The following is a 13,390-nucleotide window of genomic DNA, read 5'->3' as shown; positions in this document are numbered from 1 at the left end:
TGGCCATTAGAAACGGAGGTCTTGCCCTTGGCGATGGACGAGCAAGGGCTCGTGCTAGCGGTGGACTTGGGGCTGTAAAGAACGCGAACATCGTCATCTTCCGAGTCGCTGGCGTCGCTGCTGCTTCTGCTGTGCGTCGGCGTGTATGCTGCCCGGGGGCTGGGCATCTCGTCGGGCGACTCTTCTGGCTCGAGCTGCTGGTTCATAAACTCAAAGAACTCGTCGTACTCGTTGTTGAGCGACTGGATGTTCTCCAAGTCGAGGTCCACCGACGTGACGGTCTCATCGTCCGAGTGCATGCTCAGTGTCTCGCTCGACTGGGGAACGCTCGGCAGGTGGACCAGCGGCTTCCCGGCCAACTCGAGCGCATCCATCATCGACGCCACCGAGCACGTCTCGACGTCCTCTTCTTCAATCGCAGGCAGCGCGAGGAACGATGGGCTCTGCATTTCTGCCACGTCATCTGCTTCTTCGTCGCCATTGACGTGGCTGACTTCGTCGCATGTCTCTGTCGCTGTCACCGGCGTCGCGTCCATCTCGATGACAAGCTCGGGGTGTGCAGTCAAGGCGGCCATGTAGCTCGGCTCGTGCTCGAGCTCGATCACAATCTTGGGCTGAGCGCTCTGCACGGGCGGGCCTTCGAGCTCAATGACGATCTCAGGGTGGTCCTGGCTCGACGCCCAGTCGGAGCGCGGTACAAAGCCATCGTCGTCGTCCGAGTCGTCGTCCGAGTCGCACTCGATGAGCAACTCGGGATGCTCGTTCTGCTTTTGGATTGCAATCCACGCCGGTGCATCTTCGACTACGAGCTCGGGGCGCGCCAGCACGGCGCTGACCTCGACGTCTGTCTCGGCCTCTTCGGGCGTCAGCTCGTCGCTGTCCGCCTGGTTGCTACGCCGGGCCTCGCCGCACTCGAGGCAGCTCGTGCCCACAAAGTCGGAGCTGTACCGGTGCGAGCAGAGTCGATGCTACAAGACGACCATCATGAGCCTCGGAAGGACGAGGAGCGGGAGGACGTACGAGGTGGACCATGCCATGGAGCTTCCGGGCGACGTGCTCGGGCAGGATGGGTCCGTCCGTGGCGAGGCTCTCGAAGACTTCGACGAGGAGGTCCTCGAGCTCATGCGTGCAGTCCGACATGCTCGGGCAGCGTGTTTGTGTCCCAAGCGCTCAAAACGCCGATTGTTCTCCGCGCAAATCGCCACGCGCCAGCGTTTTCCACTCGTCCGACGGTTTCATTGGCTGCATTGGCCACGATTTCAATTCTTTTTAGCCAATCTGATGCTGGTCAGTGGTTCGATGGTGCGGATGGAGCCAATGACGCGGTCGAGTGGCGACGGTATTTATATCAATAGTGTCTCAATATACGACAGTTTATTCATTTCGTCTCAATATGTCAATGACACGTGGCAACACAGAAGCTCACACAACACACAACTGAAGGGTGTGGTCAAGCCGCCACCCTGCACAAGCCTCCGCACGGGCACGCTCGCGTCGTGATGGTATGACACCATGTAGGATGCACGGAAGCGGCTTGCAGTCGAGACTGGTGCTTGGTGCAGGCCTGCCCGTTCAGACACGGGTGAGAAAAAGCGGGTGAGTGGCCTCTATTTATACAGTCTGCTCGGTTGGAACATCGAACCCGAACAACGACTGTACGTATGCCAGCAAATGCTTCTGGTTTGGCTGTGCAAGGAACCTCCACCAGTCCAGTCTTGTGTGGTTGTCTCGGCAACGTTGCAGGGAAAGGACGGCGTGAGGGTGCGAGACGCTTTCGGGACCCCATAGACGGCGCGTCATGTTCACAAGTCGACGAGTAGCCGGGTGCAGTTGATGGACAAGGTGCGGGCGCGCGATTTGATTCGTTGACAGCGGGCGTCGTTGGTAACAAGGCCAAAGAAGGCGTGGGAGGCTCGCACATCCCAGTCTGGAATCCTGGAAACAGTGGCACTTGGTGCACTGTAGTCATCGACCCAAGCAGCGACAGCCACAGATTGGACGCACCCAGTCGAACAACCAGCATGCAGCTCCTCACTGGCTACTCGCAACCTCTCGGGCAGCTTGCCCTCAGCTGCGCGTCCGTCGTTGCGAAGCAACAGTAGCCTCGACGATCACCTTCCTACAGTGTAGCTCGGCAAATTGGCCATGCCGTACTGAGGCAGGCGCTGGTTGCAGTGATAGCTCGACACGTGCATCGACTCGTTCCCACGGGAAATGGTCCACAAGTGGGTTGAGCTCGGGCGTGGACCCCATGCAACAAGCTGCGCTCGAGGCAAAACTCGGAATGATTTCTTCTTTGGCACCAAGCAGCAGCTCGCAATGCAGCTTGTTCGAGTCCTTAACAGGGTTGAAACGCTCGATGCAACATCGTCTAACGTTATTGTACCTGTGAAACACGACAATTGATGTCCATTTTAATTTAGGATGTAGGAAATAGTCTGCAGGGCCATTTTATATTGTATGGTACTAGTGTACAGTGTTGCTGTGTTGTGGTCCGCGTCGTCTTGGCCGGATGGGTCGCTATAGACTCTACTCGTCGCCGCTGTGCGAGTAGCAGCGTCCTTTGGCCTGGGCGCCCTTGGTGCAGCCTTCGACGCTGCAGCGCTTGCCGCCGCCGTGCGTCGTACAGAGCCCTTTGCCTTGGCTGCTCTTGTTGCAGCCTGGAAGCGTGCAGCGCGCGCCGCCACCATGCGCTTTGCACATGCCCCGCGACTGCACCACGTTGCTGCAGTGGGGAAACGTGCATTTTTTGCCACCACCGTGCTTGATGCAGAAGAAGCCACCGACGCTGCAGGTCGTACAGCCAACCGCGAGGCAGCGCTTGCCACCGCCATGCATCTTGCACAAGCCTCGGGACCGCACGCGGTTCACGCACGTCTCGACCGAGCACTTTTTCGGGCCCTTAAAGCTGCGGCGGGTGGGGCTCGTTGCTGCTGGAGAAGTGGTTGTCGCGGTCGGCGGTAGCACGGCAACGCTGAGGAGCCGTTCAACTTCGTCCCAGTCTTGCGGGTGAATGTAGTCGGCGTCGACGAGCGAGGCCTCGAGCTCGACCTTGAGCGGCGCGGTGTCGCTAAAGAGCCAATCGATAGCCGATATGGTTGTCATGCTGCGTCGTCAATTGGCAATTGACGAGGCCACGGACGACCGTCCACGCGCGTACACTATCGCACAGGAAAGCGGAATTGAGAATTGAGAATTGAGAATGGAACACATTTCTTCCGAATCGCTTTTGCGTGAAAAGGGCCAGCGGACTGACTCGTCAATACTCGACTTCGAGAAGAGAGTGAGCTCATGCCCAGCACCAACCAGCTCTCGTATTCTCGGCGGTCTGGTTACCACTCAGTTCTGGAAAATGCTGCCTTTGTTCAAGAGAAGAGGACTTATGTATTTCAAAGCTACTTTGAAAGAGAAGGAGGCTTGAAAGAGGACTTATGGATTTCAAAGTTACCTTGTTAATTACATTACAGTTTCTCTAGCTTGCTTTTCTACGGGTTATAATCCCCTACTATATCGTCGTCTCACGCCGTGTGCGTGGCTTGATGCTTGTCATCCGGGTACATGAGCCGTCGATGGACGCCGCGGTGCCCCGCGCCGCTCAAGAGGCAGCTCAGCGGCGACGGGCTGAATCGCGTCGGGCGAAAGTACTGCAGCGCAAAATACGAGTCTTCAAAGAGCGCGACCACCTTCTGAAAGGCAAAACTGGCGGCGCTCACGTTGCGCTCGGGGTGGATCGGGTCTTCAATCACCATGTGCGCCTTCACAAACGGCGACGGCCCTTCGTCGTGGAGACGAAAGATGAACCCGCCGTTGCGCACGCTCATGCCGCTCTTCTGGTAGTTGAAAATGCAGCCGAAAAACTCTAGCATGCGCAGCGCGTGGGCGCCAAGACACACGGGCCAGTGCGACTGGTCCGGGTCTTCGCGCTCGTCGGCCGACGTATCTTCCGTGTCGGCCTGGCTGCTCGCCACACTCACTGCCTCGAGGTGGTCGTCCTTGCTCGCTTCCTTCATCGCAATCGAGGCGTAGCTCGTCGGGGCCATCGCGGGATGGCGAGTCGCCTTGGCGCTCGAGCTGCCCACGGCCACGGCAGCGTAAGACAGTGTCGTAAACGGCTCGGTTTCGACGACCGACGCGTACGATTTCACAGTCGACAGCGCCTCGACAGGCTTGGCCGGCGCCTTTTTTGGGGACGGCGCCGTCGTCGAGGACTTGGCAGGCGACACGGGCGCCGGCGCCTCGACCTTGTCATTGACAGTGTCTTCAATCGTGATGGCTTCCGACGGCAACGACCCGGACGCATAAATCATCGCGGCTTTGAACGCCGTGGGACCAGCTCTATTGCAAGACAATGTTGAAACAGTTTTTGTCGAGGGCAAGCGACATACCGCCAAAGCTGCGAAAAGTGCACAATCATGAGCACGATCGAGTACGAGCTGACGCCGCCGCTGTAGCAGTCGTTCAGTCCGCGCTCCCGCAAAAGCTGCTTGAAGACGATGGCCAACGGGTAGAGCTCCGGCAGTTCATCCACAAGGCTCTTGACGAGATCGCTACAGTGGTCTGAGCATTTGGCACTGGCTCAGAACCGAGGGTACCGTGCCAAAAGACCGCTGTGCGTGTTGGACGACTCGAACGTAATGTCGATCGGCACGGACGAGTCGAGGCTCACGAGCTTGAGCAGCGGAATCTTGGCCGTGTCGACCATCACGATCGACTCGACCCACTTTTCACTGCCGAGTTGCGCGGCAAGGCGCTTCAAATGCACAACAGGCGAGTCGGCCGGGTCACCAACACCCTAGAGCCAAAGCAAGTCGAGTGTGTCGATATGGCAGAGACAGGACGTACGAGAATAACGAGGTCAATGTCGCTGGTGGGCAGCCAAATGCCCGTCGAATACGAGCCGTACGTGTCGACGCTGGCGTCGGGCCAGAGCTTGCGCACGCAGTTTCGCACCATCTCGATCGTCTTTTCAATGTGGATGGCCATCTCGGCCACAATGGCCTTGGTGTACCGGGCGTACTCGACAATCTCCTTGTGCAGGCTACTGCATGTGTCAGCCTCCATTGCGCACAAGGCAGCGACGTACCTATCGTGCAAATCCACAGGGAAAATGGGCTTGGAGATTTCTGCGTCCGCCTTCCAGCTCGGCTGCTTGCGGCCACGCGCCGTCTCTTGGCGCGAGATGGTCAGCGCTGGGGTGGGCTTGATCACGGGCGCGGTTAGCACAGGAGGAGGCGTCGGCGCCGCCTTCTTGCGCTTTAGAAGGTCCGGCTCAATGGTCGGCAGCACCCAGGCGCCAAGCGTGTTGGTGGGCGTCTTTTTGACCTTCTTGAGGTCTTTGTCTACGCGCCACGTCAGCGGCGAGGGCGGCGCGGCGCATGTACCCTTCTTGGAGGTCGGCTTGTTCGGCGGCATGATGACGGTCGACTTCTTCTTCGCCGTCATCGACGAGGTCGTCGGGTGCAGGCGACGACGTTGCATGACGCCAAGGGCAATGTCGGCTCTCCTGCGGCAAAACCTACTCTGAGTTCATTGGTGAGTTTGCCGGTCGGCCAGTTGGGATGGTTGGATAAAAAAATTCGACACCGACTGACTTGATTACCGAGTATTTTTATTGCAGCCGGAGCCTAGGTTTCTATGCAGCCGGCATTAAAATGCGTGTCGTGATCGCGTTGAAATAATATAAAAAGATGCGTGTCGCCAACGTATTTTTATCGTTGGCGCGCGCGGTATTTATATAAATGGGTCGCGTATTTTTTAATATTGCGCGTGGTGTTCGTGGCGATTCATTCGTGCCACTTTATATTATTATTGTCGACGCAAATTAAATATCTGCCAATGAACGGCCGAAAGCACTTGAAGTTTGTATGAAAGAGGCAGAGAGGAGTGATGTGGCTGCAGAGTTGGCTGCAAAGTCACAGGATTTGCGAGCGCCGATTACGATAGCCAGTATGCAGGATAGCACCAGGAATGGCCGTCGACGATATACAATGTAGTCCGACAGGAGGGTTGCACAGTGGGCTCGATTTACGGAGCTGCCAAGAGAGGTGGACGCCCGCGACGAGCCATCGTGCATCGTCAAGTCGGACGTTGCTGGGAGAGTTCCGTCCCAACGAGCTCGGATACAGTGTACCTGCATGGATGACAACAGCCGGTTGGTCCTGTTTCATACGCTGCAACTAGGATCGATACAGTGTATTTAGTTTAAAGGGGTTTGGTTATTCATCGTCATAGTCCATCGAGTCGTACTCCTCTTCTTCGACATTGAGCTCGAGCATGAGCGTCTTCATCCGACCAAGCACGTTCGACGCCGCCGTGACCGTGATCGACGAATGCCGCTTCATGGCCACAAGGGCAATGTCGCGCTCGCTCGTCTGCATCGGCTCGGACTCGTCCAGGGCGAGGACGATGCTGCCGTCGGCGACGTCGTCGAGCTGCGCTTGGACCTGCGGCGTCAAGTGCTGCAGCCACGCTTGCTTGGTCGACACTATACCATGCAAAATGGAATCCCACAATTCTTCATCTCGAACACGAATACCCAAGGACGAAAATTGCGCCATGTCGACGCCCAAAATGCGTTCGTGGAGGTGCGGCAAGATTGCGTGGAGCCCTTCGTCCAGGAGCGAGTACGCGCCTTGGTGCACCTGGAAGGCTGCCGTGCCCGCCTTGTGGGCGTTGAGCTTCCCGGTAAAAGCACGCAGCACCTACAACTTGACGTTAGGTCTCAGGATCCTTGCAGACGAGTACCTCGGCCACGGCCGGTGTCACATAGTGCACGTCACGCGTCTTGGAGATCTTGACGTGCTCGAGCAGCTGGTCCTCCGAGAGGTCCAGCGCAAACCGCTCCACGAGCTGTTCATAGTGCTTGGGCTCAATCGCGGAGTAGAGACCGATGCGCTTGACATCCTTGGCCTTCTTGGCCGTCGCAGGCGTGTGCGCCGACGGCATCGCGGGCCCGACAGCGACGCGCGCGTGCTCGGCCGTCTTTTGGACGACAGCGACGAAGAAGCCGTGCGTGTCATTGTCGTGCGGCAAGACGCGGCGGCACCGGTCGAGGTGGAAGCGCGCGGCTTCGGCCTTGGTCGGCGCAAACATCGACGGCCGGAGCTTCAACGAGCGGCGGTGCGCCTCGGACGCAGCCTCGTACGACGCAAATGGCGTCATCTCGTCATTGCAGACCTTCCACGCGCTCACGCCGGCGCGCGTCTTGAGCTCGGGCACACGTGTCGACGCGTCGACAAGCTACGTCGCGCTTGAGTCTCATTTGCAGCATCGTACGCTCGTACCTCGTAGGCACCGTTGCTGGAGCGGAGGAGCTGCGCAACAATTGCTTCGTTCTCAATCGGGTGGAACGAGCGCGTGCAGTAGACCATGTGACCACCGACCTAGCGAGTTGCGACTCGTCATCGCGCAGGGCACGGCCAAACGAGTACCTTGAGCGAGTGCATCGCTTTCTGCGCGAGCTCGAGCTGGGTCGCGTGGGTGGCAAACGCCGACGTCGGTGTCCAGTTGCGCCACTTTTCAGGGTACTTGCGGATCGAACCGTCGCCCGAGCACGGCACGGAGCAGAGCACACAGTCAAAGAGGAACACGTCGGCAGCTTCCGGAAACTCTTCCGTCTAGGAAAAACGTGTATAAATGAAAATACCAATCCGATGCGAACCTTGTGGGCAGTGACAAGGACGTTGGACGCGTTGCCAACCGTATGGGCGACGACGCGAGCCGCCTTCGTCGCGCTGGCGGCATCCGGTTCGTTGATGACGAGCACACCCGTCGGCGCCTTGGACTCGGTGTCGAGCATACGCTCGACGAAAGGCGCTGCCCGACTCGCGCCCGACCCGTGCAAGTCGAGGACCTAATGCCACATTCACGTCACCTTTTAGAGCAAAACAAGTGCAAGAATACGCTGTCGTGCGGCTGGACGTCCAGGAAGCGGGGCAGGAGCATGTTCATGGCTTCCTGGCGCAGGACCGTCCCGATGAGCGTCTGGTCGCGAATAAAGTTGTTGATCGCTTGGAGCCGCGGTGTCTTGCGCAAGAGTTTGCTGTCGACGTTGACCTAAAAGGCCGATGAGTCGATGGACTCAGGACGCGTATCGACATACCTTGAAGATCGAAGGGTCGTACGCCACCGCACCGAGGGAGAGCGTGCGCTCGCCACCCGTCGGCAGCTTGAGCACGGCGCCCGTCACGTCAAAGTCGCAGTCGAGACTGCCCTTGGCGATTTCGCTCAAGCTCGGGAACGTTTCTACACATGACGTGGGTCGACCGGCCAAACGCGGGCTTGGGTACCGTTGATACGAAAGTACACGGACGGCGGGCTCTCGAGCACTTGGCTGAGCGTCTTCCACTCGTCCTTGGGCAGCTGGAAGAGATCGCCATAGTAATCTTCAAAGAGCGTGTTTTCACGGCCAAACTTGCGCCACACGACCTTCTCAGATCGGATCGCCTTTTGCTGCATCGTCTTGAGCTTGCGCTGCTCGAGCGACTCGCCGGACACCGCCTGCTTCTTGGACGGCGCAGGCTCGTTCGCAATGTATACGGGCTTGTCCGACTTGGTCTTCTTGTTGGCCTTGTTCTTCTTGGGCTTGGGCGCCGGCTTGGCCTCGCCCGTAAAATCGCGCACCGGCGCGTTCTCGAGCGATGCCAGCGGCACCGCCTGCTTGAAGTTGACGTGCGAATCGTCGTCGCTCGAATCGCTGTAGTACGCCTTGCGCTTGACGGCGCTCGCTTGCGGCGCGCCACCCTTCTTGCCCTTCGCCATTGTTGGTCAGCACAAACCAGAAATGATTGGCTCTCCCATCCGACGAGCTCGCTTTTGATTTGTCGGTTTGTTAACGTGTGAACGAGTGGAATTGTACGCTAATTGCGCAAATATACGTAAAAGTGGCGTAAATACGGTAGCCTCCGTATAGGAGTCTATAAAATCGCTAGATAGCCCACTGGCCCTATGCCCCACATAAACCAAAAAGCTCGACTACACCCTACCTGAAAAACGCGGGGTTAACCCTAGTTATTAAATTGTCTCGGAAGGATCTCAGCAGCGGATAGTACGAGGTGTACCAATGGAATTGCTGTTCTAATCTGTGGCTGCTCGCCGAGGTTCTTGACCTTCCGCGCTCGCTTTGCGTCCTTCCCACAATTCCTGGACAAGCAAACCGCGGCGGCACTCGGGTTGGGAGACCAATGGACGAAGCCGCCAAGCAGGGAGGGATTGAGATATATAGAAAGGGCAATTTCAGGCGTATTCGCTGTAGACCGTGTGGGTAGAACGAACTCCTACTTGAGCAACAGCGACTCTCGCACTCGCTCCGGGGATGCACTTCGTAGCCCGTGTTTATGTAAATGACTGAGCCCAAGCCTTGGGTAAAAGTTCGAGTCCACGCCAGCAAGATTTCATTCGGCCGAAGCATGGGAGCATACTACTCGTATTATATTGGGTGTGGAACCATTCTATAGTCGACTGCATGAGATGCGTTATGTACCATCCTCCAAGGGCGAATGGCTCATGTTCCCTCTGATCGGAAATGGGTTGTCAGTAGACGCGACGTTAGCGATGATCACCCTCGGATGTGTTGCAAATGCGTGCAAAAGCGGTAAGATCAGCGCGCAACGTCAACAGATGAGGAATAAGTTGCCTCACACATGACTTGTCAAGACGACGTACATGCCCGTCAGACTGTGCCCGTCTATATATCCTACAGTAGGTCGACGCATGTTTGATCTGCGCTGCGTCTAAGCTCGACTGTTTGAGAGATGCAGCTCAAGGACACTGATATGTTTGTTGCAGAAGAAGCTCGTCTTTTAATGTGCCTTGACAAGCCTTGCGCAGTACCTCGAGGCAGTGGTCACAACCCTTGCTCGAGGTTAGGTGACGGTATACTAGGGTTAGGTGTTCTTACAACTGCTCGTACACGCTGCTCTACGCATCGCAGCACCGCATACGCGTGGCGCTAGCCTTCAACGAGCCACTTGTAGCGACATTTTCAGTAAGCAGCGATGCCCGAGAATTGGAATGGTGTTTTCCATCGAGGTTCGGGCTAAAGGATAATACGACCGGATACCAATTTCGTATCCGGCAATACCGGCGCACCCAGAATGCATGTAAAACTCCGAGCTTTCTAAGTTTGAAGCGTTTGACGAGCCTACTTTCATTCTATTTCTACATACATGCATGTAATCGCCAGTTGCGGCCATGGCGGTGGACGCGTTGGAATACGTCCGCCGGTCCATTTGGTTCTATCGGAGGTGGCGTCTCAAAATATTGAGAGCGCGCTGCTATCAACATTGCGGCGGAGTCGAGATGGACCCATACATGCTCTCCAAATGTGAGCTTGATGGCCCTTCGTAGTTTTCAGGAGACGCAACCTATTCTTGATGTCACAAACCCTCGCACACATGTCCGGTGGTGTCGATAGTAGCGCCCCGAACGACCCACGAAATTTTTACACCATGATTACACCGCCAGAAGCCACGTTTTACGCGTTTTCATCCTTGGCGTTGCGTATTTTTGTCATGTAAAACTTGCTGAGGAAAGCGTTGGCCAGCAAACCTCTCGCGATTGGAGTTCTCCATTTTTGAAAATCTAGTCAGCAAAAACAGCATGGCAACGAAATTTTAGAGTTTTCACGGTAAACACACAGTTTCGCCAAATTGGACAATCGCCACTGGACGAAATCGATAGTACTATATTAGTCGACGTTGTACCCATTAAAGTGACTGCGGCACAGACCTTCCGTCTTTGCAATGTGCTTGCAACCAGACCGCTGGCACTGACGATGCTTTGCTTCGTAATAATAGTGTTTCATGCAGAGACCCCGCGACTTGGCGGCCAGAGTGCACTCGGGCATCGAGCAGACCCGCTTCGAAGCCATGACTTTGGTGATGGGCGAAATATCCTGAGCGGCGTCGACTTGCTTGGCCGACAGTCGCACCACGTCGTTCGTACGGAGCTCGCTCTCGATCGTTGGGTGGGTCGGAGCGACGGCCCCTTCCTGGGTCATCTCGCCCGCCACTTCCGGGGTCACCTCAGCCGCCACGTTGGGTTCGCCAGCATCGGGCTCATCAGGCTCACCGAACTCATAATCGAGGTCAGGCGAAGCTACGAACGCGTCGTCGTCGGCAGCGTCGATGGGCACCGAGGCATCCGCCGAGCGCGTAGGATTCAGGCCGAACGGATGGAACGACGCCACTTGGCGAGGTCGGCCGCGCGGTCGGCCGACCGGCCGCTTTACGACCAAGCTCTTGCGGAGCGGCAGCATTTTGAAGACCGACGGTCGCTTCATGCGCACCTCGGTCGAGGGCGGTGGCTTGGCAAGAAGATGCAAAAGGGCGTCGGGCTCCGTGACGGCAAAGGTCACCATCGACTGGCCGTCCGCGTGCACGCTGAGCGCGTCCCGCTTGCAGCGAAAACAAAAGTCCACTGGGTATCGCTTCCAGGGCTGGAGCTCCAGAGACCGAATGTGCTGCGTGCAGTAGAAATTGCGGACTTGGGGCGCACCGCACGTCTCAACGGCACAGAGGTCGAGGGCGACGTACATGTGGCTGCTAGGCTCAGGCTTGCCACCACATGCAGAGCACACGACAAGCTTCTTCAACTGGCCAGCGCCGAGCTGCGTGCCAGCGCTCAAGATATTCATCACGCGCTCGGTCGGTCTCTCGGCTGGAAATTTTGAATGCTATCGCCGCGGCCGGTTCATATTTTTATCCGGATAACAAAACGGTATACGGACTCCGCCTGCCACTCAGCTGCAGCACCAACGACACAACTCCATTGTCTGGAGCGATTTTCTACTTGGTAGGATGCTGGGATTGCTTACTGTCATGAATACGTTGGCCGCACATAGCGTCGGCTCTGGAGTTGACAGCAACGCGATTTCTAGTCTTGCCACTGTACTAGTAGTACTATTTTAGCACTTTTAAAAAGCCTGTTCAGGGACTTGTCGAAACAAGACTCGCAACCAACGGTTTTATGGTTCCAGATTTGCCCCTGGATGACGACAAAAAGCTCAAGAAAGAAATGAAACCTCTATTAGAGCGTTGACGAACTTTTCATGCCACGAGACAGAATTAATTCTCAACAAGCAATAAGTCAATCCAAGAGTGGGGAATGACTTCCGGATGCTCGAGCCGATTGTGTGTTACTACAACGTATACGTGCACTACCAGCACATGGAGAAGGGTTTCCGTCTTGAGTGCTCTCTGCATGAGAAAGCAGCAACAAGAAGTGGGACAATGAAGCCACTAACTCGACAATCTATGTTTCACACAAAACGAACATTGCATGATGTCTCTTGACCACGGGATACTCCAACTTCGGATGCCATTTTTAACGGAGGTAACCACCAAAGAGGGTAAGGGGTCCTACCCTCCACCCCTCTTTCGACGTAAACAACAAGGGATCAATTGCTCATAAATCAACTCGGCAATTTCACTGGAAACGTACTGGGCTTGGCTGGATCGTGCCTGTTGGCAGCACACCGAGATTGAATAATATCGCTGCTCGCTGGGTTTCGAGTCGCCGTCGATGCTGGTCTGCTTTGTAGAGCTGGATCGCAATGTGGCGTAATCGGGGGGCATGGCTCCAGCAGCTAAAGACGCGATCGAACCACGTGATGGGCGGCTCACGTCCGTCGTGTGTCTGCATGAAGTGGCGGCACGCGTCGATGGTTTGGCCCCGGCGCTTGATTTGGTACCATTTCCAGCGCCCAAGCGTTTTGACACGCACCTTGTTTTGGAATCGAAAGATCGGGTAGAAAATGAGCCCAAACTGGATGCTAAGGAGTCGAAACTCGCGCCGGTTGAGCTGGTCGTCCTTGTCTTCATCAAAGTGTTCCATCGCACGCATAAAGTTGCCGTTAAAGAAGGTATCGTTGCGCACTTGAATCGCGCTGCAGAGGTTGCGAAGCTCATTGCTATCAAGCCCGCCTAACGGGTCCGCAAATTGTCATCCCAAGATAACAGTACGGCGATGCGTACCCGACTCGTCCTCGTCGAACGTCTCGAAACAAAATTCAATCACGCCCTTCTTGTCCATGCAAGCAAACTTGACCATAATTTCGACAAAATCATCGAGCGACAGCTTCTTCGGGTCGCTTCGCTGTGGCGCGAGGCGCAAGATGCCCCGTGTATACTCGTTTTGAGGCGACTCGAGGAGGTAGTAAAACTCCAACTAGGATGAAATGAATGACGAGGTCGTGGGAACTATGCAGTACGAGGTTGATGACGCCCCTAGAGACCGTCAGCGCCCGCGTCAACCCACACGAGTGAGAGACTTACGAATGTGTCGTGTCAATGTCATCAAACACTGCCACTAGACGTTTCATCTCACCGTGCGTCATGCCCGAGCCGTAGCAAACGTCTTCCGTGCCACGCCGTGTGACGCGTGGGCCGTA

The 13,390-nt window shown here is 56.3% G+C and overlaps 6 protein-coding genes across 6 annotated transcripts; all 6 read right to left on the bottom strand.

Annotated features, from left to right (window-relative positions):
• Positions 1 to 6: 6 nt before the first annotated feature.
• Positions 7 to 1,202, bottom strand: SDRG_01434 (hypothetical protein; the record flags this gene model as incomplete). The annotated part of the gene is made up of 3 exons (XM_008606959.1): positions 1,021 to 1,202; positions 90 to 968; positions 7 to 54 (listed from the first exon to the last, which is right to left on the bottom strand). The coding sequence occupies exons 1-3, from the start codon at positions 1,138 to 1,140 to the stop codon at positions 7 to 9; spliced, it is 1,047 nt and encodes a 348-aa protein (XP_008605181.1). The 5' UTR covers positions 1,141 to 1,202.
• Positions 1,203 to 2,529: 1,327 nt separating this feature from the next.
• Positions 2,530 to 3,105, bottom strand: SDRG_01433 (hypothetical protein; the record flags this gene model as incomplete). The annotated part of the gene is made up of 1 exon (XM_008606958.1): positions 2,530 to 3,105. One exon carries the CDS (start codon positions 3,103 to 3,105, stop codon positions 2,530 to 2,532), a length of 576 nt encoding a protein of 191 aa, XP_008605180.1.
• A 324-nt stretch (positions 3,106 to 3,429) lies between these two features.
• SDRG_01432 (hypothetical protein) lies at positions 3,430 to 5,555 on the bottom strand. The gene is made up of 6 exons (XM_008606957.1): positions 5,382 to 5,555; positions 5,084 to 5,339; positions 4,843 to 5,038; positions 4,593 to 4,792; positions 4,386 to 4,547; positions 3,430 to 4,335 (listed from the first exon to the last, which is right to left on the bottom strand). Exons 1-6 carry the CDS (start codon positions 5,476 to 5,478, stop codon positions 3,519 to 3,521), a joined length of 1,728 nt encoding a protein of 575 aa, XP_008605179.1. The 5' UTR covers positions 5,479 to 5,555; the 3' UTR covers positions 3,430 to 3,518.
• Positions 5,556 to 6,160: 605 nt separating this feature from the next.
• On the bottom strand, positions 6,161 to 8,782 carry SDRG_01431 (hypothetical protein). The gene is made up of 9 exons (XM_008606956.1): positions 8,289 to 8,782; positions 8,102 to 8,244; positions 7,903 to 8,055; positions 7,661 to 7,852; positions 7,431 to 7,616; positions 7,284 to 7,382; positions 6,745 to 7,239; positions 6,536 to 6,701; positions 6,161 to 6,484 (listed from the first exon to the last, which is right to left on the bottom strand). The coding sequence occupies exons 1-9, from the start codon at positions 8,758 to 8,760 to the stop codon at positions 6,216 to 6,218; spliced, it is 2,175 nt and encodes a 724-aa protein (XP_008605178.1). The 5' UTR covers positions 8,761 to 8,782; the 3' UTR covers positions 6,161 to 6,215.
• A 1,838-nt stretch (positions 8,783 to 10,620) lies between these two features.
• SDRG_01430 (hypothetical protein) lies at positions 10,621 to 11,659 on the bottom strand. The gene has a single exon (XM_008606955.1). The coding sequence runs from the start codon at positions 11,633 to 11,635 to the stop codon at positions 10,688 to 10,690; it is 948 nt and encodes a 315-aa protein (XP_008605177.1). The 5' UTR covers positions 11,636 to 11,659; the 3' UTR covers positions 10,621 to 10,687.
• Positions 11,660 to 12,318: 659 nt separating this feature from the next.
• On the bottom strand, positions 12,319 to 13,390 carry SDRG_01429 (hypothetical protein). Its single transcript, XM_008606954.1, has 4 exons — positions 13,275 to 13,390; positions 13,211 to 13,226; positions 12,975 to 13,167; positions 12,319 to 12,923 (listed from the first exon to the last, which is right to left on the bottom strand). The coding sequence occupies exons 1-4, from the start codon at positions 13,334 to 13,336 to the stop codon at positions 12,427 to 12,429; spliced, it is 768 nt and encodes a 255-aa protein (XP_008605176.1). The 5' UTR covers positions 13,337 to 13,390; the 3' UTR covers positions 12,319 to 12,426.

Source organism: Saprolegnia diclina, assembly GCF_000281045.1.
Source record: "Saprolegnia diclina VS20 unplaced genomic scaffold supercont1.3, whole genome shotgun sequence".
Taxonomy (NCBI): Eukaryota; Oomycota; class Saprolegniomycetes; order Saprolegniales; family Saprolegniaceae; genus Saprolegnia; species Saprolegnia diclina.
Note: the sequence above shows the minus strand (reverse complement) of the source record. Positions and strands in the feature narration are given on the sequence as shown.

Bases quoted from the DNA above. Each gene is read 5' to 3' on its own strand.
- SDRG_01429 (XM_008606954.1), bottom strand. From the start codon at position 13,336: ATGACGCACGGTGAGATGAAACGTCTAGTGGCAGTGTTTGATGACATT. The intron at 12,924-12,974 runs GTACGCATCGCC...CGGACCCGTTAG, and splicing joins GTTCGACGAGGACGAGTCGG to GCGGGCTTGATAGCAATGAG.
- SDRG_01430 (XM_008606955.1), bottom strand. From the start codon at position 11,635: ATGAATATCTTGAGCGCTGGCACGCAGCTCGGCGCTGGCCAGTTGAAG.
- SDRG_01431 (XM_008606956.1), bottom strand. From the start codon at position 8,760: ATGGCGAAGGGCAAGAAGGGTGGCGCGCCGCAAGCGAGCGCCGTCAAG. The intron at 8,245-8,288 runs GTACCCAAGCCC...CGTCATGTGTAG, and splicing joins CGTGTACTTTCGTATCAACG to AAACGTTCCCGAGCTTGAGC. The intron at 7,617-7,660 runs GTTCGCATCGGA...CGTTTTTCCTAG, and splicing joins TCCTTGTCACTGCCCACAAG to ACGGAAGAGTTTCCGGAAGC.
- SDRG_01432 (XM_008606957.1), bottom strand. From the start codon at position 5,478: ATGCAACGTCGTCGCCTGCACCCGACGACCTCGTCGATGACGGCGAAG. The intron at 5,340-5,381 runs GTACATGCGCCG...CGTGGCGCGTAG, and splicing joins CAAGCCGACCTCCAAGAAGG to ACAAAGACCTCAAGAAGGTC. The intron at 4,793-4,842 runs GTACGTCCTGTC...CTTTGGCTCTAG, and splicing joins ACATTGACCTCGTTATTCTC to GGTGTTGGTGACCCGGCCGA.